This window comes from Monodon monoceros, unplaced genomic scaffold (assembly GCF_005190385.1).
Source record: "Monodon monoceros isolate NGI ecotype Baffin Bay Population unplaced genomic scaffold, NGI_Narwhal_1 Super_Scaffold_12, whole genome shotgun sequence".
Classification (NCBI taxonomy): domain Eukaryota; kingdom Metazoa; phylum Chordata; class Mammalia; order Artiodactyla; family Monodontidae; genus Monodon; species Monodon monoceros.
Window position 1 is genome coordinate 163597548 of NW_021703768.1, and position 20221 is coordinate 163617768.

General features: G+C 61.0%; 1 protein-coding gene across 1 annotated transcript; it reads right to left on the reverse strand.

Moving 5' to 3' along the window:
• Positions 1-5358: 5358 nt before the first annotated feature.
• On the reverse strand, positions 5359-20151 carry ZNF653 (zinc finger protein 653). The gene is made up of 9 exons (XM_029219026.1): positions 19800-20151; positions 16478-16521; positions 14430-14645; positions 8802-9407; positions 8483-8660; positions 8267-8378; positions 7025-7139; positions 6060-6159; positions 5359-5785 (listed from the first exon to the last, which is right to left on the reverse strand). The coding sequence occupies exons 1-9, from the start codon at positions 20096-20098 to the stop codon at positions 5608-5610; spliced, it is 1848 nt and encodes a 615-aa protein (XP_029074859.1). The 5' UTR covers positions 20099-20151; the 3' UTR covers positions 5359-5607.
• Between the last annotated feature and the right edge of the window lie 70 nt (positions 20152-20221).

Below are 20221 nucleotides of genomic sequence, written 5' to 3' on the forward strand. Positions count from 1 at the left end.
GATCTGATGACCCTAGAGCCTACATACAGGGTTACTGGTCCTCCACCCCCGGAAATGCTGTCCTCAACTTGGGTGGGGTTAAGAGGTGACTGGGGGGTTCCCACTCAGGATCTTGAGGCCCAGCCCACTAATCTCACCACCACCCCATCTCCCTCCCATCTGTGCCAGAGCTTAGAGGGATCAGTGTCGCATTTCCTCCGAGGCTGAGCCGGCTGAGCTGCTAATGGGGATCGGATTGGTGGAGGCCACACCCGCGCTGCCTCAGCCCACAGCAAATGCGTGGCCTGGGATGACACAGGGATCACAGGGACCTTCGAGGGCTGTCCCAGAACAGGGATAGAGAGGTGAAGTCAGAGGGGAGGAAGGCAGATCAAAGATGGAGCAAGGGAACCTCCCCTCCCACTCTCTCCAGCTCTTCCTCTGGGTCTCTCCCTCTTTCTGTTTCTCTTTCCCTCTTTTCCCCTCAGTTTCTCTCTCTTCTCCTCTGTCCCCATCTCTCCTCTCTGTCCATCTCTCCCCTCTGAACGCTTCTCTTTCTCCCCCTCCCTCTTTCTCTCACCCTTTCTCCAACTCTTTTGCACCATTATACAAACATCTGACATATGGATTTTGCAATGAACACACCTGAGGTTACTTGCTGTGTCAGACCCCCTTGGCCCCCAGCTGTGCCCCCTGGCCCTAGTCACAGTGACAGATGCCTGGGTACTGGCAACAATAGGGCATTGAGTGGCTATGCATGGTAAGGCTGGGCCACCACGTGGTGCTAAGTGAGCCTCCTACTTCTGGGCCCTTCTGCCTCCATGCAGGGAGGGCCCTCACTGTCTCAACTCATCCCCTCACTTCCTCCCAGCCTGTCCCCATGATGGGTCTCTGCCTGAGTACTCTCCATTGGAGTGACCAGGACTCCAAGGGCTTCAAGGCCCTTGTGTGACCTCTGACCACACCCTCTCCCCTTTGTGCATCAGCTTCCCCTTCTCAAATGAGGGCAGAGATCGGAGCAATGTATGCTGGACTGCTGTGGGGGTGCTGAGGGTCCTCAGGAGGCCTCGCTCACGTTCCTAGATCAGGGTGAGCAGCGTGAGGCACAGAGAGGGGAAGGAGCTGCCTTGAGGTCACACAGCAGAAAAGGGTGGTCTCTCTCAGGCCTTTCTCAGAGCCAGGTGGGTGGGTCCCAGGGTCTAGTATGGGAGAGGCCCAGGCGTGGAGGGAATGCTGAGCATCCCCCCACCCACTGTGCTCGTTACTACTCGAAAAAGAGATCCAGGAAGAGACACAGTGTACAGAGACACACACACAGAGACCCGAGAGACAGAAAGAGCGGAAGAAGGAGGCCCCGGCGCCAGGACCAGACAAAGGACGCTCGGCGGCGCGGGGAGCAGAGTCGCGCGGCGGGGGCGGGGGTGGAGCTGGGGTGGGTCTAGAATTGGCCAGCCCCGCCCCCGGGATACGCCCGGGCTGCCAGTGGAAATCCGAGGGCTCGGAAGAGGCAGGGCCCCTGGGGCCCCTGGGGCGGGGCTTAGATGGGCGGGGCAGGGGCGTGGTTAGTAAGGGCGTGGCCGGGCGTGGCCGGGCGCTCGGGAGCTGACCAGCTCTGTGGCTGCTGAAAGCCCCGAGCGCGGGGCGAGTGGCGCGGGCGGGCGGGCGCGCTCAAGGTCATCCCGCGGCCCAGAGCTCTGGCGGGGTGGGACGCCTGAACCTGGCCTAGGGGGCCTGCCTGAGCCCCTTACCCCATCCCCCGGGGGCGGGGGCCCAGGAGCGGCGAGGCACCCCCTACAAGCCCTCCTTTCCCCTCCCCCTCCCCGCAGCCTGAGGCGCCCGCGCGAGGCTACGGCCCGCGAAGAAGCGCCGAGAAACAAAGGGACGCGGCGGCGGTGGCGGCGGGCCCGCGGGGCCGCCGGGCGCGCCCCCTCCTCTCCCCTCCCCGCTTGCCGCAAGGTCGACGGGCTTGAGGACGAGACGCCCGGCTCCAGGGCGCGGTCGAGGCCCAGGGCGCGCGATCCGACGCCACTCCTTCCCTGGGGCTCTCGGGGACTCCTTGCCTCCTTGTCCTGGCCCAGCACCAGTGACTGGGGCCCTGCGTTTGCCTGGGAGGCCTGCTGGGTCCGGGCCTGGATGGAGGAAGCATCCTACGCCGCGGCGTCCCCTCCCCCATCAGGCCTGCTGAAGGGGGGGCAATCCCGCCCTCAGGGCGCCGTAGGATGTCCCCCGAATCGCAGCTCGATTCCCTAAGGCCTCTCAAGCCAGACTCTAAGAGCCCCCAGCACTCTGGGCGCGGCTCTGTCCACTCTCAGGCCCCGAGGCTCGGTCCTACCCCCCCCCACCCGGGCCTAGCTAGGCCTGGTCCTACCCCCCCTCCCATCTCTTCGGAGCCTGTGCCTAACCCCTCTCCGACTAGGTTCCCTCTCAGCGACAGGGGAATACCTACAGTGACCATTCTTGTGTGCCCGGCGGGCGCGGTCCGTGTTGAGGGTGGCTCCGGGGGTCGTGCACTCCTTGGGGGGCGCTCGATGCTCACGCCGGGGTCCTGCCCGGGCGGCCTCTGGTGCGGCCGCTGCAGAGGTCTCGGTGAGGGCAGCGACTCCCTCGAGGGCCGGGGACGGGCCCGAGCCCGGGTACGCGCGCGCGGATAACCGGGCCCCGGGGTGGCCTGCGGGCGGCAGGGGATGGAAAGAGGGAGCGGGCGCGGGATTGAGAACGCCCCCTGCGCGGCCCCGCGGGGCCCGAGGAGGTTGCGCTTCCCGACAGAGATCGCTGCGCTCTGCCTTTCGCCGCCGCCCCTCGGCCCGGCCCGTCTGGTCCCCGGTGTTCAGTCCTCTCCCCTCGCCCGCCCTCCCTCCCTCCCTCCGGCCCGCGCTGCGCGCTCCGCGCTCTGGGCCGCGCCGCCGCCGCCCCCAGCCCTTTATAGCAGCAGCTGCCAGCGCCGGCGTCGCTTATTGGCTACGGCAACCGAGCCCCGCCTCCTCGCGGCGCCCGACGGCGCGGCAGGTGGAAGAGAGGGCGCGCTGGCCAGGACTTCGCACGCCCAGAAGGCACATCCTGGGGCCTCGGGTTGCCAGATTCGGGCCCTTTTGCCCTCACGGATCCTACTTCCTGCGTTGGCGCCCTTTCTTGGGCGGGCTTTCTGCCCGGAAGACAGGAAGGGTTCCCCTCTGTCCAGCACCCAGAGCTGGAGGAGCAAAGAGGGCGAGGAGATATTGATGGCTCGATTGTACTACCTTCAGGAGGTGCTGTCCACCAAGAGCACTGCAGAGGAACGAGGAACCTAGACTTCAATGAGCAGAGGCCTGGGTCCCCACGTTTGGGAGGACCATATGTAGTCCCAAGACCAAGGGAGGAAGGTGGGGGTGGCTGGGGACCTAGTCAGCCTGAAGAAGGAATTGGGACCCTGTGGATTTTGAGCAGGCTAGGTGTCTCTAAGGTTTAAAGGGGGGTGGGGAATGGGCATCCCACAGTGCAGGGGCACTGCTCCAAAGGGAGTGAAGAAGTTTGGGGCTCAGGGTTCCAGGCAAACCCCTTCGGTGCCCTGAAGACCCAGTAAACCATCGGGCCGTCTCGGACCCCATAAACTTCGGGTGGACGGTTTTGCCATGTAAATGTCCTGGCTTCCCGGGCTCGTGATTGGTCCGCCTGTGAGACCCACTCCCTCTCTGCTAAGCGGGACCTGGCCTTTCTGTCAGGCGATAGGGGGTGGCGCAGTCTCTTGTGGTGTGCGGGCGCGAGTGCACGTTTTTGTCAGGGCGGCCACCAGGCGCGAGGAGGTGTTCTCACTAGAACACTAGGGGAGCCTTTGAGTGAGGCTTCAGCACCACAGACAGCGGTCCGACGGCCCTGTCCAGGGCGCTGCGGGCTGCGTAGCCCGGGTCCCCGAACCCGAGAGTCGCAATCCAAACTCTATCCTCGTCCGTGCACGCCCTTTTAAGCTCCAGGCTGTCCGAGCGTGCCATCAAACCCAGCGAGGAGAGCCTAATTTGACCAATCAGGGATGGCCCCCGAGAGGACCAATTGAGGGAAGATGCCTTCGAGATTGAGCCAATGGGAGCGCGAGCAGCCGACAGCGCTGCCACGACGATGGAAAGGGAAGGCCAATCATAATGGCCCGCGCAATCTGGGCGGTGGCGATGCGGATTCCCGGTTGGCCCTTCTTGGATTTGCCAGGGCGACCTGGCTGCCGACCCCGGGGACCCCGAGCGATGGCTTGTTCCCCATCCCGTGTTCCTCCTCGCTCCTGTCGGATCGGAAACTGTGCTTGTGCCGGGAAGGAAGCTACTCCTGGGCGCGCAGACCAGGCTGCAGTTCCCATGGAAACTGCTGGCTCCCGGTTGTGCGGGGATAGCGAAAGGGGACTGAGCCTTGCGGGGAGGCTCGCGGGGGCGGCCCCAGTAGCCGGACTCGCCCATCCTCTCCAACTCATCCGTCCCCGGCTGGGGTAGCTCCCAGTCCGAAAAATAAGATGAGGCCTAGCTGCTGCCCCGCCCCCACGAGCTGGTGAGGGGCCGGCGGGGCCATTCTGCGCGTGGCGCCATAGAGCTCCCCCAGGCACGTGCCCTGGCTCGCGGCTGCGGTCCCCGGAGTCACGTGGCTGCGGCCACCAGGGCCCACGAGGTTTGCGCGCCATCTGGCGGCCGCATGGCCTGGAATCGCTCCCCGTCCCTCTCCCAGAAGGCCCGCATAAGGAGGAGGAGGAGGAGGTGGCCTCAGCATCATCCTCCGGGAAATGGGGCCAGTGCAGTCGCCCCGCCGCTGCCAAATCCCCTCCCCCGTCTTTCTTCTTGTTCCAGGAACACGCCGAGCCCGTTCCACCTCGGGGCTTTGGCACTGGCTGTTCCTTCGACCTGGGATTTGCCTCCCCCCGTCTTTCTTCAGGGATGGAACCTCTTCGTCATTCTGGTCTATGCTCAAAGGCCTCCCCAGAGAGGCCCTCCCTGACCACCAACCTAAACAGCACTCCCAAGAACTAGCGTATCACTCTATTTTCTGCACGGCGCTTGTCACAGCTGTAGATGTTTTACTTCGGGGCTTACTGGACATCTCCCCAACTGCTCCCTGAGCTCTCTGAGAACGAGGAATGAGTGTTCTATGAGGGATTAGGAGAGGGAGTCAGGATCCTGAGACCTGGGACATGTTCAGTAGCCTCCAGGGCCCCCAACCTTCCACACCTGACCCTGTCAGAGGAGGGGGTGTTTAGGGTTGCCAGGCCCAGGTAGCCGAGGCAGAGCAGAGGTTGACAGGAACGGGCAGGAGCGCTGTCTGGTGTGTAGGGGCATCTGCCCCTGCCCCCATCTTGCTCGGGAAGGAACCAGGTTGGAGACAGAGAGGGGCCCACCTTCCCCCAATCATCCAGGCCTAGGGGAAGAGCAGCTCCTTTCTCGCTCTTTAATCTCGTTCTGCTCTCTTGACACAGTCCCAGCAGTGCAGCCCCAGGTGCCAGCTCCAAAACTCGGGCGGGGTCGGGGGGACCTGCCCTGAGGGCCCAGCCCTGGAGCGGGGCAGAGGCGCCTCCTTCTGGCCCGAGGTCCTGGCGGCTGGCCGCGGCTGTCCCGGCCCCGGCAGACTCGGGCATGGTGTCCGATGGGATGAATAAATAGGGGCGTTCAGTGGTTGGGTGGATCAGGCGGGCTTGTGGTCGGGGTGGCTTTTGAGCGTGTGGAACTTGACGCTGTCCAGCTTCTCGAAGCGCTTCCCGCAGCGCTCGCACGTGAAGTTGTACTGCACCTCGGCCGTGTGCTTCTTCATGTGCCAGTTGAGCGATGCACGCTGTCGGCACTGGTAGCCACAGATCTCGCACCTGCAGGGGAGCACGCGGGAGGCACGGGGGGGCGGGGTCAGAGAGGGCGGGGCAAAAGGGAGCAGCACCGGGGAGGGGCCGCCTCGGGGGCGGGACACAACCACTAAGGCTGGGCAGACCCCTGGAAAGGGGGGGGCACCATCTGGGGTGGGAGCACTCTGGAAACCCCACAGATGCAACGCTGGGGACGTTGCCCGCCCTTGGGAGCTGCCCTGTGAGAGTCCAGGCCCGGATGCCCTCCCTCCCAGCCCCTCGCGGGAAGCCCGTCACTCACTGCAGAGGCGTCTCGCCTGTGTGCGTGCGCCGGTGCACCTCCAGGTGGTTTTTCCTCTTAAAGGACTTGCCGCAGGTTTCACAGGTGAATTCACGGACACCTGGGGGAGACGCGGGGCTGAGCAGGCCGCCGTCGAGAGAGGGGTTTGTGGGGTCACTGCGGCATTGCCGAGACCCAGTAGTGCGCAAGGCCTCTGGGCGCAGGCAGACTAAAGCCCACATCCTCTGGGCGCGAATGCCGACTACAATAGCTAAGGCAGCTAGAACAAAGGACAGCTACGGCCCCGCATGAGGCTCGCAGGCTGCCCAGGAACGCGACTGGGCAGAGCAGGAATGCGTACTCGGATCCCTGAGGTACACAGGGTGCAAACTGCCAAGCTAAAGTGGGGCTGAATTTGACTCTAATGTTTCACGTATTGGGGTGATCTCACATAAAAATCCAAAGTTCCAGCCTCTCGAAAAATCTGAAGCCGGGTATAGGCACCAGTGCTCCCCATGAGGCCCGCACCCCGTGTCCTGGGTTAAGGAGGCTCCTGGTGCAGACGGAACAGAAATCCTGTCCCAAGTTCACTTCCCCACCCTGCCCACCTGGGGTGCTTCACTGTCCCCCCTCTGTCCTGGAACTGAGTCCCACGTGAGAATTGCTCATGGAAGTGGGGAGGCCAAGGGCCAAGGTGGGGAAGAGACAGCCAACCCCTGCCCAGCTCCACATGACTCAGAATAGCAGATGTCCCTGTGACCCGTGTAGCGACAGCTTACTGACTACTTGGGAGGTGCCCAGTGGGCACTAAGTCAACCACTTTACTTCCACCGTCTCACACCAGCCCTTGTGGTGGACACAGAGGAGGCTCAGAGAGGGGCAGTCCGTGTCTGGGTTTCACCCTGCCTGCCCCAGCCCCGGCCCCAGCTCCCAGGCCCAGGCCACCGTGCCTTTGGCTCAAGCTGCCAGCCCCTCCCCGGCCTGACCTGAGTGGATGATCATGTGCCGCCGAAGGTGGTTGGATAAATAGAACTTCTTGCCACAGCCGGGGTGAGGGCACACCTTGGTCTTCCCTTTCCGATGCACAAGGTTGACGTGGTTCTGGGGGCAAGAGGGGCAGGAGTGGGGCTGCGGGTGCCATGGGCCCGCCTCTGGAGCGCTCCAGGGTGGGGACAGATGAGGGCCAGCTAGGGCTGGCCTCCCTGGAAGAGGAAGAGGGGTGCCCTTGCCCTTGGGCAGGGACTCCCAGATCCGAGCCGGGGGCCAGGGGCACAACTGGGATCAAAGAGCAGCTTACTGAGCACCTACTCCAGCCAGGCTCTGGGCTGGGGCATCAGTCAGCCTTGTCAGAACCATGGGAAGGGGATCAGCCATGAGCCCAGTTTGTGGATGGGGAAACTAAGACTCTGGAGGCTTAGTGGTTTGGCCCGTGTCTCACAGGTGGGCAGTGGCAGGGCTAGGACCGGAGTCCAGGGCTGTCAGCCCCACAGTGGCACTTTGCATAGTGCTAAGCTGCCCCTAGCGCCTGGAGCAGGCAGCCCCCGAGTCATTCATTCTTTTGTTCTTTCATTCTTTAACTCACTAGCACAACTGCTCCAGCGCCCAGCGCCAGGCCTGGCACCCGGCAGGTGCTCAACATGTGCTTAATGAAAACATGACTTGGCAAATTCGAAGTTCTCCTGGTGCCACATCCTGCGCCAGGAGTGGGGATGTGACGGGATCCTGTCTCTGCTCTCAGGGTACCCTGTCCAGACCTCAGAGGGCAAACGGCAGGTATGTCCTGGTAGTGCAGTGACCCGGGGCTGGGGGGACTAGGGTGGGCTTCCTGGCGGAGGGGCGTCCTCAGTTGAGCTTGGGGGGGAAGCATCGTGAGCTGACAGGGTGGCCTGGGCAAAGGCAGGAAGAGTTCAGGCGGCTGGAAGAGGGGTAGTTTGTGGGGAGCCACCAGGACCAGGCAGGCCCCCGGGGTGTGCAGAGAGAGGCCGTGGCTGGTTGAGGAGGCAGGATGGCTGGGGCTGGAGAGCAGGAGGGGAGGGCAGAGAGGTGACGGCTGCCTCTCTGTGGCTGAGGCTGAGATCAGCTGGGGCTGGGTGGGTGCACGGCAGGCAGGCCAGTGGCACCTGGAGGGGCCGGGTGGGGCCCTCCACGAGCCGCACTGCCCAGACCCAGCGCGCAGGCAGCCCGACACAGAAGCAGTCCCACCCAGCCCACTTGGATGGCGGCCTCACCTGGAAGCTGCTGAGGGCCACGTAGACCTGGCTGCAGCCCTCGTAAGGGCAGTGGAACATCTCAAGCAGGCCATCGGCGTCCATCACCCGCGATCGCTTGCTTCGCCGCCTCCTGGAGGGGAAGGGCCCATGGCGTCGGGGCTCTGACACCAGGAGGGCTGCGGGCCCGAGGGCCGCTCCTCGTCCCTCCTCTCCCCCGCCTGCCCCAGCACCCACTTCTCGGGCTCCTTGGGGATCTCATAGATGATGGCTGACATGTCGCTGCCGTCCAGCTCCTCCCCGTCTGCCTCTGCCTCGGGCTCTGTGCTCTCAGGCACCGTCGCAGCCAGCTCTGCCAGTTCTGGGGCCACCGGCTCCTCCTTTTCCTTCTTGAGCACGTGCAGGTCCTCCTTCTCTACGGGGGTGGACACAGGGTGAGTGTCCGTGGGGACTAAGGCTGCTGAGGAGCTTCCTCTGGGGCCATTACTCGCCCTCCCCTTCCCAGGTCCCATCATGGCCCCCCCAACCCCCCAGACTGGCACGGCCCCCCCCAGACCTTTCTTGGTCTCAATGCCTGTCATGGCGTCAGGGTCCACGGTGCTGGGCTGGCTGCCCTCTGGCTCTGTCTGGGTGTAGGCGGCCACACCCTCCATCATTGCGCAGGGCACCTCATCACCCAGGCCCCCTCCGGGGGCACCGTTGCCTGCTGCCACGTTGAGGTGGATGCCCTCGGCTGTGAGGGCATCGTAGCCAGGGCCGGCAATGATGATCACCTGCGAACCGGGCACCATGCCTGGCATGGGACAGCTGGCCACCACCTCACCCAGTGCCTCCTGGGGCATGTTCTCAAAGAGGGTGCTAGGGCCCGGGCCCACTTGCACGGGCACCGGCACGCACACCACTGTCTCCAGGGCTTCGGGCCCGCTGCTGGCCGGGTTGGGGCACAGTGGGGTGCCCTGCTCAGCCAGGCTCTCCACGTGGTGGACATCGAAGGGGATGTGCATGCCCTCCTGTGTGATGAGCCCGCTGCTGCCCGCTGGGCTGGTGGGGGTAACTGCCGCCATCGCCACTGTCGCCTTGGCCTGCTGGCCCTCAGGGGGCTCCTCGGAGCCGGAGCTGGAGCTGGACGAGTCAGAGCTGCCGGCCACCAGGCCATTGCCCACTGTGGTGACAGAGGAGAGGGGACAGTTACGACAGTGGCGGCAGCAGCTGGTATTGCTTGAAGGCTCCCCAGGGGCTGAGCACTGTGACTCCCCTACCCCCATAAGAGCGGTCAGCTCGGTTCATATCCTCCACAGCCGGCCCTACTCCTTGAGATGCTCTCCTGACTCAGCCTCCAGACCCACACTCAGGTTCCTGGCTCCTCCCTGGTGGCCCCTGCTCAGCCTCTTCTGTTCTTATGAGCCTGGGAGGCTGTCACTGGGGCCTCTCCTCAGCGCTCCACTCCTCCCAGGGTATCCACCAGGCTCATACCACCCTCATCCTTGACACCAGCTGGGTGTCCAACAATTCGATTCAGTTCTGACACTATCTGTCTGGAGACAGTGTCAGACCCTGAGGGTTAAAGAGCTCAGTCCCACAAGGCTGCCCCCACTTCAGATTTCAGTCACAAGTCCCGGGTCACCCATACTTCCGGCTATAAAGCAGAGGTCCCCACAGCGCCCTCCTCAGCTTTGGTAATTTGCTAGAACAACTCACAGAACTCAAGAAAGTGCTCTACTTCTGATTACAGTTTTATTATAAAGGATACAACTCAGCAATGGCCGGATGAACAGATACACAAAGGAAGGTAATCGGTAGGGGGGCGGGGGGAGGTTGGGGGTTGCCACGGAGCTGCCATGCTCTCTACAGACACGTTAATCTCCCAGCGCCTCAACGTGTCCACCGACCTGGAAGCTCTCGGATCACTGTTTAAGAGTTTTTATAGGGACTTCCCTGGCGGTCCAGTGGTTAAGACTCCATGCTCCCAAAACAGGGGGCACGGGTTCGATCCCTGGTCGGGGAACTAAGATCCTGCATGCCACACGGCGTGGCCAAAAAAATAAAAATAAAAAATAAATAAAAGTTTTTATAACCCAGTTTCTAGCCCCCATCTGCTCCTGGGGGCTGGGGGTGGGGCTGAGAGCTGCCACCCTCTAACCCTGGGTTTGGCCTTTCTGGGGACCAGCCCCCATCGTAAAGCTATCTAGGGGCCCCTCCCTGAGTCACTTCATTAGACTCAGGTGTGTTCCCAAGGGGCCTCTTGCGAAAGGGGCTCATTACAAACACTGTTTACAAACTGAAGGTCTGTGGCAGCCCTGCCTCGGGCAAGTCTATTGGCGCCATTCTTCCAACAGCATTTGATCACTCTGGGTCACGTTTTGGTAACTGTTGAAACTTTTTCATTATTATTATATTTGTTATGGTGACCTGTGATCAACGATCTTTGATGTTACTATTGCAAAAGGATTACCACTCACTGAAGGCTCAGATGATGGTGGCATTTTTTTAGCAATAAAGTATTTTTATTTATTTTTAAAAATTTTATTATCTATCTATCTATCATTGGCCGAGCAGCATACTCAGCAGGCAGGATCTTAGTTCCCTGACCAGGGATTGAACCCGTGCCCCCTGCAGTGGGAATGCAGAGTCCTAACCACTGGACAGCCAGGGAATTCCCCAGCAACAAAGTATTTTTAAATTAAGGAATGTACCTTTTTTTTCCCCACAATGCTACTGCACACTTAATAGACCACAGTATAGTGTAAACATAACTTTTATACGCACTGGGAAACCAAAAAGTTCGTGAGACTCCTTTCATTTCGATATTCACTTTATTGCGGTGGTCTGGAATCAAACCTGCAATATCGCCTAGGTCTGCCTGCATCTATTTTTATTATACCGTCACCACCCATACCCCAGTGTCTCCAGTGGACAGTTCTCGCCTGGACCTCCCGCGGAGCTGCAGCCCATCACGCCCCACTGCTCCCTCTGAGGGGTCTTACAGGCATCTCAGACTCTGGGCTCCAAATCTTCCCTCAGAGAAAGGCTGCATGGCTCACAGACATCCCCGTCTCAGCGGGCAGCAGCTCTGCCCCTTCCAGTTGCTCAGGCCAAAGTCCTGGGGCTCTCCTTGACTTCTCCCTTTCTCTCACACCCACTTCCAATCTGTCAGCAAAACCTGTTGGCGCTGCTTCCAAAATACATCCCCAGGCTGACGGCTTCTCCTACCTCCCCCGCACACCCTGGTCACGGCCCCGCCAGCCCTCTGCCGGGACCATGCAGTTCCTTCTTCTGGGTGCCCCCACTCCCATCCTTGCCCACCCCCAAATCTGTCCTCCCCTCACTGGCCAGGGGGAGCCTGTGAACACCTGCTCAGGTCACGTCCCTCTTTGACTGAGAATCTGCTCATCACTTCCTGTGGAAGAGATAGGCCAGCTGCTCACCAAACCCGTCTCTTCCTCCTGACACCTGGTGGACTACATGTCCCAGCATCCTTTGCCATTAGGTGTGCGATACAGCTGAGTCTCACCGGAATGCGGGGGGGGGGGGGGAAGTGAGCTGTGTTAGGTCACAGAAGCTGGGGTGCGTCTATCTCGGCAGCTGGTCTTACCTCAGTTAACGCCCTTCCCAACTCACTTGGCGTAGCAGCCAAAGCCCTCACCATGGCCACACAGCCTGAACATGTGCCCTTGTCACCTCCTCTCCAGCCCCACTGACCTCCCTTCTGTGCCCAGGGACACTAGGCAGGTTTCTGCCTCAGGGCCTCTGCACTCGCTACTCTCTCTGCCTGAACCCTCTTTTCTCAGACACCTGAGTGGGCTCCCTCCTTCACCTCCATCAGACCCTTCCTCAAATGGTATTTTTTCAGGGAGGCCTCTGACCACTTGGTCTCAAATAGCACCCTTTTCTCTCCTTTATTTTCCCCCCAATACTTACCGCCTTCCACTGCACTCTAGATTTTACTTGTTTATCTTGTTTACTGTCTGCTTCCCCTTTATACCGTAAACTCCACAAGGATGGGGTCCCTGTGCACAGGCCCCAGTGCCCAGGTACACAGCGCTGCTTGGTACACATTGGGTGCATGTTTATAAAAATGAATGAACCCATGACCAAGGCTGTGATGAAGGCCAAGAGGGTTGGCATCTTACCCAGGTGTTTGGTGCTTATGTCTGCAAGCAGGGAGAAACTGGGGACAGGAAAAATGAATGACTGTCCCTTAAGCTACACACTCGTGACACAGTTGGGGTATGCTGTCTGGGTACTACGTGTTCTACACTCCCAGAAGGTCACATGGAGAGTGCAGGCTCTGGAGCCTGACTGCCGGGGTGGGATCCTGGTGCCCACTCCTCCAGCTGTGTGAAGGGGGGGTGCCTTATAACCTCTCTGGGCCTGGGGATAACTTGGTACCTACTCACGGGGTGTTTGGGGGTATTTAATGAGTAAACAGGACAGTAGAACATACAGTAAGCACCCTATCAGTGTTTCCCATTATCGTTATTATCCTAACACCCCATCCCTGACTCAGCCCTGGGGCAGCAGCAGGGGCGGGGTAGGGGGATCGCCCCTCCTTCTAACACCCTGTAATCTGCAGGGTGGATTGAGCCCTGTGGCTCCGCTATGAAGGAGGGGGCAGTTGCCTAGTGAGCTGGGGGCACGGCCAGGGCCTGTGTGTGGATCCCCAATTACAATGTCCAGCTGTTAAGCCGACACTGGACTTCTTGCCAGTTGATAATGACATTAATGACAGAATTGGCAGGGCACCCACCGGCCTCCCACAGTCCTGGTGCGAGGTCTTCTTACTGATGGCGAGGTGGCAGGGCCGCCCTCGGCAGAGAGCTGATAAGGGTGCTGCTGAGGGACCAGGCTGGGACAGGGACACAGCCACTCCCTCACAGAACCCCCCACCCCCGCCCACCAGTGCCCAAAGCAGATCTGGCTAATTGATCCCAGCATTCATTCCTGAGAGCCCAGATCCAGAGGGCACTGGTATCAGAGTTGGGTTGGGCTGTCAGGGGACTCCTCTGGGTGCCACCCCCATCCCAGCCAGACCCAGTGCCAGATGGGCCAGTCACATTACTCCCAGGGCCTTGGTTTCCTCGACTGCTAATGACAGGGCTGTCATTAGGCTGCGGAGGACTCAGGGTGGTTTGGGGCAGGGCCTGGAGTCGGGAGGACAAGACGGCCGGGGGGCTGGCTGCACACTGGGAGCCTGGCTGACACACAACGGGACAGCCGTTGGCTGGGGTGCCCACCTGGAACACCTCTCGCCCACGGCTTCCCCTCGGCCAGCTGGGATGCCACCTGCTCAGAGATGCCTGCCAGCGCGGGCTCAGCCCTGGTAACTGACCCCACCCTCAGCTCCAGCAGGGTGCCTGGCAGAGGGCCCCATGCTCCCCCTGATGCCAAGCCCCCGAGGCAGGCGGGCAGCCCCTTACCACCCATGGCATCTCCTCTGCTCCCCTACCAGGGCCAATTGGACCTTCATAAATGAGTCCCTCCCAGTCCTGAGAAGGACTCCAGCTCACATGTGTGTGTGACCAATGTGGGATGGCAGGGGAGGGGCTGGGCAGTGAGAGATGGGGAGGGTGGGGCCATGGTGTGGAGGAGAGAGAAAGGGATGAAAATGGGAGTGAGAGAGTGAGATGGAGGAGAGACAGTGGGAAGAAGAGAGAAAACGAAAGGAGATGCGAGAGAGAGAGAGAGAGAGAGAGAGAGAGAGAGAGAGAGGATGAAACACAGAAAGGTGAAAGGGGAGGATCAGGAACAAGAGAAAGCTCAAGAGCGGAGAACGGGGTGTAGGGAGGAGAACAGGCTGGAGGGCGGGAAAGAGGGTGAGGCTGCGAGAGACAGTGCAGAGCCTGAGAGAGAGCCGGAGAATGTAAAGGAGAACAAAGAGGCCAGGAGAGGCCCAGCACCTGCCTGTCCCTCCAGCCGCTGAGCCAGGTTCCTGGACCTCAGCCCTGCCTGCGACTGACCTCAGGCCCACATGAGCAAACTGCGCCGCACCTTGGCTGTCCCTCCGCAAAATGGGGACCAGCTCTTGGGCTCTGCAAGGACTCAAAGACTGCAAGGCCATCCAGAGCCAGGGCCATGTCAGCTGCTGTGAGGTCCGCGACGCTGGCCTGAGGCTGGCAGGGCCCATGAGGGGCTGTAGAGCCCCAAACACTGGAGGCCACCGTGAGCCCTCCCCTCGCAGACCCACCTTTGTCACTCTCAGGGTCTGAGTCGCTGAGCGGCTTCAGGGGCGAGTGCAGGTCTTGGAAGTAGCGGTGCCCAGCCTCGCACTGCCACACAGCCGTGGTGTACAGGCCAAAGGTGGGGTCCAGCTCGGCGAGGTGTGGCTCATAGGGGCAGCGGTGCTTGTGGTCCTCATACCAGATCACCACGTTCTTCAGGCAGTTTACGTTGCGTCGCCGCCCTGCGCACGTGGGGCACGGGCAGGCATGAGGGGCACGGCTCACCCCTACCACCCTCTCTGGGCAGCACGGCCCCCAGAACCACATGGGTCTTATAGCTCTGGGGGTTGAGACACCCTCCTGAGTATTATCCAGGCCTGTCCCCAGTTTACAGATGAAGAAACTGAGGCTCAGAGATGTGAGACCTGCCCCAGAGACAACAGAGACTGGCAGGGAATGTCCTCATTGTTTGAGTCAAGTCATATACATAATAAAGCCTGGTGTATGGCAGGTGCTCACACAACGACTGTCAGCTGTTAGTTACAGTTATAATCGTCCTCATCAACTAAGCATCTCCCGCCTGCACCAGCTCAGTCCCTAGGCCCTAGTCTCCCAGCTCTCACCCTTGCCCCCGGCAGCTGACAGAGGGCGTCCCTGAACACTTGAGTCAGGCCACATCCCTTCTCTACTCAAAATCCACCAGGGCAGACTTCCCTGGTGGCGCAGTGGTTAAGACTCTGCCTGCCAATGTGGGGGACACGGGTTTGAGCCCTGGTCCGGGAAGATTCCACGTGCCGCAGAGCAACTAAGCCCACGAGCCACAAATACTGAGCCTGCGCACCACAACTACTGAAGCCGTGCGCCTAGAGCCCGTTGCTCTGCAACAAGAGAAGCCACTGCAAGGAGAAGCCCGTGCACCGCAAGGAAGAGTAGCCCCCGCTCGCCGCAACTAGAGAAAGCCCGCACGCAGCAACGAAGACCCAATGCAGCCAAAATAAAAAAAGAAAAAATCCACTAGGGCTCCCACCTCAATGGGGGTAAGAGCCAAAGTCCTCCCTGAGGTTCACCAGGCCCTGTGTGTTCTGCCCTGTTACCTCCTGCTGCTGCTGCCCTGGATCACTCCACTTGAGCCTCAGGGCCTCCTCCCTGTTCCTAAACTAGGCAAGTATGGCCCTGCCTCAGGACCTCCGCAAGGGCTGTGCCCTCTTCCTCTAGACACCTGCCTTGCCCCTCGCCCTTCATTCAGCTCTGAAGGTGTGCCCCTGACCTTCCGGGCTGGGAGATGATGGGGCCGGGGGGACCAAGGACACACGTCTCGGCCTGGGGGTCTCAGTCTTAGCTCGGCTTCTGCCTCTGAGCACCGTGATAAGTAGAGGGGCTCACTGCCATCAGACGGCCGTCCCTGGACCACCGGCCCTCACTCTGCTGGACATGGCCTGGGACCCACAGCCCAGGGCTCAGGGGTCGTGCTCAGGGGGTGGGAATATGCACTCCAGCCTCTGCTCCGACTGCCCACGCCCGGCTCCCCTTGAGCCTGGCACACCACACGCCCTTTAGGCCTGGGCACAAGCTGTTCCCTCTGCTCTGCCTGGCTCTTCCCCGGCTGACTCCCACGCACCGGGCAGGAGAGCAGAGGAGCAAAGGGGACCCCCCGGGAGACACATGGTCCTGGGTTTGCAGTTTGGCCCGGCCACTTTCTGGCTGTGCAGCCTGGGGCAGTGACTCAGCCTTTCTGTGTCAGATGGGGATGATGAGAGCACCCCCGGTGGGCACAGCACAGGTTCGGGCCCCCTCCAACCCTTCCTATCCCATCCCCACCCCTGACCCAGGCTGGGTCAGACCCCTCCTCTGGGCCCCCCCATGCTCTACTTCCCCACCACAGCCCTGCTCAGCCTGTCCCCTGTCTTTCCTATGAGACTGCGGGCTCTGGGAGGGCAGGGCTGGGTCTGTCCCGGGCTGCCCGGCTCCTGGCACACGTGGACCCTCCACAAGCGGTCCCTGAGGGAGGGAGGGAACCAACCACAAAGCAACTTACTCCCAACGCCACCTCCACCCTGGTTGCAGCCCCACTTACTTTTCTTCCGCTTTGGCTTTTTGGGGACTTGCTCCCAAGGCTTCCTGTAACAGAGAGAGGGGGCAGTGGGGAGTGAGCTTGGGGCCTGATGGATGATGAGATGCCAATCCTGCTGGGGTAGAATGTGGGCTTCCGTTTCCCGGGCCAGGTCTACTTCCCTTGCCCCTTCACTTGGGCTCTCCTGCACCAACAGCAGCCCTGGCAGGGGTCTACTATCGTCAACCACCTCACGGAGTGGGAAACTGAGGGCCCAGGGCCCCGTGGCTGGGGAGTGGATTATCAAGAGGGAGCTTATTCGGGGAGCCTGACCTAATCAGGGGAGCCTTTAAAAGGGCCCTGCTGAAGTCAGAGACTGGGAGCTGAGAGCATGAGGGGGCCTGTGAGGGACCAGGACCTGAGAACGACCTTGTGGAGCTGACAGCAGTCCCAGCTGATGGTCAGCAAGACCGCAGGGACCCCAGCCGTATAGCCCGGAGGAAATGGATTCTGCCAATGCTCTGAACAAGTCTAGAAGCAGATCTTTCCCTGGGCGAGCTTCTAGGTGACGTTGTGGCGTGCTGATACCTTGATTTCAGCCTCCTGAGACCCTGACCTGAGGAGCCAGCTAAAATGTGCCAGATTCCTGACCTGCAGAAATGTGAGATGATAAATCTGTGGGGTTTTAAAGCCACTAAGTCTGGGGTCATTTGTCACCCAGTAGAACAGTCATGGAGTTGACTTTGGACTACCCCCTCCAAGGACCTGCAGATCCTGGTCCTGAGGCTGGCCCAGAGCCCTGGGGAGATGGTTGGGCCCTAACTGCCTGCTCTATGAGGGTCCTGACCCTGCAGCCAGCTCAGGCCCAAAGGCCACGCCATCATGTCCGCCTACCTCTAGGGCCTTCCCCGCTCTGCCTGGGTCCCAATACCCTAACTGTGTGTCCCAGTGAGCCATGGCCTTGGGGAGCCCAGGGCAGGGCCAGACCCTAAGGCCAGGGGCCCCCATGGCCTCCCACACCAGGATGGCCACCAGATCTGCCAAGCAGGTTCCTGACCCTACATGACACACTCAGCTGTGACCCAGCACAGGCTCCAGGCAGGTGCTTTGGAGCCATCTCTCCTGGACCTGCTAGGGCCTCCCTTTGCCTTCCTGCCACCATGCTTCAGGGTCTGCCCACCTGACTCAGACTGCTTCCCTGCTCTTCCTCTTCTAAACCACAGCAGCAGGCTCTGTGACCCTGGGTGAGTAACCCTGCCTCCCTGTGCCTCAGTTTCCCCATGTGTAGTGTGGGCTCAAAACAGTACCTTCCTCATGGGGTTGGCGTGGGGTCATATGCATTGTAAAGAGCCTGGTAATTAAGAATCACTCAGCAAATGGTAACGATGACCATTATGATTCTCAGTATTATCACAGAGCCAGGCACTGGAACACGGGTCTCCTCGCTGTGGCTGGGGCCACGCTCTTGCCACCAATGTCCTGACAACCAGCCCAGGGTCTCTCCTCAGCTCCACCGCCCACCCTAAGTGACTCTTGTCCAGCCTGATAGCAATCCTCAGCCCCAACACCCCATGTCTAGCCCAGGACAGCTCCTTGGGTCTCCTGCCCAGGCTCTGCCCTCTGCCCAGGAATCCATGTCCCCTTGTACCATCCCGGGAGCCTCTATCCCCTCCCAAGGCTCCACCTCCCCTCCAAGGGGCCAGGCTGGCTGCCTAGATCCTCACCCAAACCCAAATCCAAACACCCATGACCACCTCCACCCATTCATAGCCTCGCCACGGCTGGGGTGCGGGGAATGCCACATCGTGGTGGAGACAGACTTGGCGTCAGTCAGATCCGAGTTCAAGTCTTATCTCTGCTACTGACTGGCTGTGTGACCTCAAGCAGGATTGGTCCCCTCTGGGCCTCAGTTTTCCCATCTGTGAAGTGGGGGTAACCGCAGTGCCTCCCACACAGAACTGCCATGCAGTTTGAAGGAATAAATATCCCTTAGTGTATTTTCCTGACTACTCATGTGCCCCGGGGTCAGGTTTTGCCACACACTGCCTGGGTTGTCTCAGTGCCCCTGCCCCAGTCCTGCACAGCTCCCACACACCTCCAGCTCAGCCAGACAAGCTTCTGTAAATACCACTTTCAGCTTCGGAACCTCCAGGGGCTCCCTCTGGTCAGTGGTTCTCAACTCCAGCTGTACATCAAGTCTCCCTGGAAGCTCTTCAGAAAAAAATACAGGGTCTGCAACTCCACCCAGACTAACTGAATCAGAAACTCTAATAGCTGGGACTCTGGCTTGAAGTTTTATAAGCTCCCAGCATTTCCTGCCCTGCTCTTGGGCATATAAACCAGCCTGCCACCCTGGGGAGGGGGTGAGTACAATTCAGCAGGTTCTGGTTGATTCTTGGCCCTCAGAATCTCCCCTGAGAGAAGCATGTGAATGTGTACAAGTGAAAACCAGGGCAGAACAAGGGTTTTGTTGCAGCACTGTTTGTGACAGGAAACAAACATCATCATAACAGCTAATATCCGGACTCCTCACTATGTGCCTGGCACCGTTCGAGGCGCTCTGCTGTATTTTAACTCATTTAATCATCACATCAACCTATAAGGCAAGAAGAGAAAAATTCCTTCCATACTGCTCATTCTCGAGATTCAGATAATGCAAAGGCCTCTGCCCTCCACCTGAGCAGCTAACTCGGGGTTTCCTCTTCACCTGAGTCTCCCTGGGCAGAGGTGTTCCCCAAGAGCCAAGAGATTTAGGGGAGTGAGATCTGGATTGTGAGGGGTGCTCTGGGAGTGTGGGGCCTCCCCAGTGGCCCCATTCCAGTGTGGGAATGGGGCCACACGCAGTCCCAGGTGGGTCACCGGAACCTCATGAGGGGTAGGGCTGGGTGGCCCGGGGTGTCCTTTCACAGCCCCAGGCTACATTGTGGGAGTTTTAGGGAATGAGGCACGTGAGATGCCTGGGACCAGCAGGGACCTCGGGCCCCTCAGGCCTCAGGAGGCGGGGCCGCCCTTCCAGGGACTGGGCCGTTAGAATGCTTGGAGGTGGGGCCCGTACCAGGATTGGGCAGCCAGAGCTCTAGGGGGCAGGGCCAAGCGCCCAGGAGGCGGGTCGAGAGGCTGGGCGTATCCTAAGATTGGGCAGTCGGAGCGAAGGAAGGCGGGGCCGCGAGCCAGGCGCGTCCCAGGACCAGCAGTCAGAGACCCAGGCCGGCAGTCGGGGCGCTGGGCGGGGTTCACAGGTGCCAGGGGCGGGGCCCTGGGGGCGGAGGGGGCGGGGCCAGGCTCAGCGGGGGATGGGGGCGTCTCCTCCCTCGCTCCCTCCCTCCGTCGGGCCGGGCCCCCTCACCCGTGGCGGCTGCTACGTTGGCCGCGCTCCAGCGAGATGAGGTAGGCGGCGAGCTTGGCGTCGCTCCAGCCGCTGCGGCGCCGCAGGTCCACCCAGGGCCCGTGCGCCTCGCCCAGGTACACGCGCCGCACGTCGTACTTCTTCCGGGACTCGAGCCGCCGCCGGGCCCGGTCCGACTCCGTGAGCCGCGGGCGGCCCCGCGCCTTGCGGCCCGCCGCGCCCTCCTCGGCGGCCACCTCCCCGCCCGCGCCCGCCTCAGCCTCCGCCTCCGCCTCGGGCTCCGGCGCCCGCTCCGCCATCCCCCCCTCCCTGGTTACTAGCCTCCCCCGTTGTTAGGAGCCCGGCCGGAAGTGGCGCGCATGTTCCGCGCCGACGAGAAATTTCTCATGGACTCTCACTGCCTCGCGGCGCCAAAAGAAGAT

Bases quoted from the DNA above. Each gene is read 5' to 3' on its own strand.
- ZNF653 (XM_029219026.1), bottom strand. From the start codon at position 20,098: ATGGCGGAGCGGGCGCCGGAGCCCGAGGCGGAGGCGGAGGCTGAGGCG. The intron at 8,379-8,482 runs GTGGGTGCTGGG...CTTCCCCTCCAG, and splicing joins ATCCCCAAGGAGCCCGAGAA to GAGGCGGCGAAGCAAGCGAT. The intron at 7,140-8,266 runs GTGAGGCCGCCA...TCTTGCCCCCAG, and splicing joins TGGCCCTCAGCAGCTTCCAG to AACCACGTCAACCTTGTGCA.